General features: G+C 34.4%; 1 protein-coding gene across 2 annotated transcripts in view; it reads right to left on the bottom strand.

Annotated features, from left to right (window-relative positions):
• LOC122250983 (uncharacterized) overlaps positions 1-753 on the bottom strand; it is a 12611-nt gene extending 11858 nt beyond the window's left edge. The window contains exon 1 of one of the 2 annotated variants that reach the window (XM_043012735.2): positions 482-753. Coding sequence is in view for 1 of the 2 variants with exons in the window: in XM_086530848.1 (XP_086386974.1) it covers positions 322-357 (36 nt within the window). In the remaining variant the exon portion in view is untranslated. Of the gene's footprint in view, positions 1-321; positions 423-481 lie in introns of those variants that run through there. The other variant, XM_086530848.1, reaches the window with a different exon arrangement.
• Between the last annotated feature and the right edge of the window lie 1747 nt (positions 754-2500).

The raw sequence follows: 2500 nt of genomic DNA, 5'->3' as shown, positions 1-2500 counted from the left end.
CGTGGCATGTCATTTTCGCTTCTTATATAAACACTTTTGATGTATTGCACACTGCTAATCTAATAACTAAATTCAGTAGTTAATCCATCTTCCTTCTACCTTATTACATAACAAACTGTAAACCTGCAAATAACAGTAACAGGAAGAATATTAATATTCATATTGAGGATAACAACAACAATAATGATATTGAGGAACAAGATTTTACTTATAAAAGTATTGAGAATCACATTATCATGAAAATACTTACTAAAACCTGCACAAGACTGTTATTATTTAGTACTTTATAATAATTAGCCATAACAAAAAACGCATAGTTACCCTGAAATATAAACTTGCATTACTTATCCCAACCATAAATTTACAAAATATAATGAAAATAACATAAATACGATGGTGTGTGATAAAAATAACATTAACAATTAGATAAAAGCAATGATAATAGCACTAGAACACATACGAAATGCACTATAGGACTTACTTCTACAACTGACTGTGATGTGATAAGACACGGTCTGTATTGAAAAAGGTGGTGCAATTTTTGTCTAATATAATCAGTAAATAAAGCCTTGATAGGGCGAGTATCTTTTGTGTTTTAACGGGTAGTATTATGTTAATTCTGTGATCTGCATGATGGCGAATTGGATCTTCGTCGAGGGAGTTTGGAAAGAAAGTAATAAGGTATTAATTGGTAAGGGTGTCGAAAAAGAGAATGGAAAATGTGTCTGAACGGTTTTACGCCCTATAGCGCGTTCTACTGGTAGTTTAGTAGTGGGTTAACGTGACGTAAATTTACACACACATACACACGCACATACACGCACACACACGCACACGCGCGCGCACACACACACACACACGCACACGCACACGCACACGCACACGCACACGCACACACACACACACACACACACACACACACACACACACACACACACACACACACACACACACACACACACACACACACAAACAAACACACAAACAAACAAACACACATCAGAAATAGTATAAATGTCTATACAGGATTAAACTTGTTGTATATAACCTATTGACAAATTATATCTAATATTGATAGATATACATATAATGCTACAGTGATGGAAAAACAGTCATAAAGATATGATTACGGTAACATTTAAAGAGTCTGGAAATGCCTTAGAAACTTATCAAAAGGAACATTAAATTATTTTTTCTATATGATTGTATTTTTTTTATGATCTAACCTCATGAATATCATATAACTTTATCCTCTATAAACTATTAATAAAACAGAATGACAATGGGAAAGCAGAATTCACGTTTCAAAAATGTGATTATCTACATGTGTAATTACTTCACCAGTTCAATAATTCGAATCAGAATTCAAATTATAACCGGTGTCGATTGGAAATGATTGACACTGCATCTTCCCTCGGTTTCTGTCGTATTTCATTATATTTCTTTTACAGTAAGCTAGTCATGAATTTCATTTTTGTATATGGGTTGTTTGTAATATCTCTCTCACTCTCTCTCTCTCTCTCTCTCTCTCTCATTTTATATTTGCATAGAAGTTGTTCATATATTCCCCCTCCCCTCTCTCTCTCATTATATTTCTGTTCCAGTAAGCTAGTCATGAATTTCATTTTTGTATATGAGTTGTTTGTAATCTCTCTCTCTCTCTCTCTCTCTCTCTCTCTCTCTCTCTCTCTCTCTCTCTCTCTCTCTCTCTCTCTTTCTAATTTTATATTTGCTTATAAGTTGTACATATAAACCCCCTCTCCTCTCTCTCTCTCTCTCTCTCTTTCTCTCTCTCTCTCTCTCTCTCTCTCTCTCTCTCTCTCTCTCTCTCTTCTCTCTCTCTCTCTCTCTCTCTCTCTCTCTCTCTCTCTCTCTCTCTCTCTCTCTCTCTCTCTCTCTCTCTCTCTCTCTCTCTCTCTCTCTCTCTCTCTCTCTCTCTCTCTCTCTCTCTCCCTCTCTCTCTCTGTAAAAATAACCAATGTAACTATAAAACACACGTAATATAAATTTTGCTCAGTACTCTTTCACCCTTTATCAGGTGTACTACTGCCTAACCACTAGGCAAAAATAAACAATATATGCTGTCTTTGATTCATATCTCCCGTTTTCTTCATCATTATAAAGACTCGTTCTAGCACTGATATTCACTGATCAATATTTACGTTTATTTTAAGACGTGCTTATATAGTTGTTATTTAATGTATTAATGTATCAGTGTCTCAATCACATTCAGATGTTTACTTCTTAATATAGCTATGGTAATATATATTTACCAAGTATGTTCTGGTATGATAATTCGACGTAGAGAACCTTTTATTTAACTGAAAATAAAACCAGCTCGCAGACAGCGTATGGAAACCAAAGAGATTCACGCTTTTTAAATAAAATTCTTAAAGACGTAGACTGAATGAAATATGTATCCTTAGATCACCAGTAACAATAACGATTATAATAAAAAATGCGATGAACTGCCATTTTTCAAGAACAAAGGCATTCAGAA

This window comes from Penaeus japonicus, unplaced genomic scaffold (assembly GCF_977035675.1).
Source record: "Penaeus japonicus unplaced genomic scaffold, GWHDUDI00000001_assembly GWHDUDI00000034, whole genome shotgun sequence".
NCBI lineage: Eukaryota > Metazoa > Arthropoda > Malacostraca > Decapoda > Penaeidae > Penaeus > Penaeus japonicus.
The sequence above is the reverse complement of the archived record's forward strand: the minus strand, read 5'-3'. Positions and strand labels throughout refer to the sequence as shown.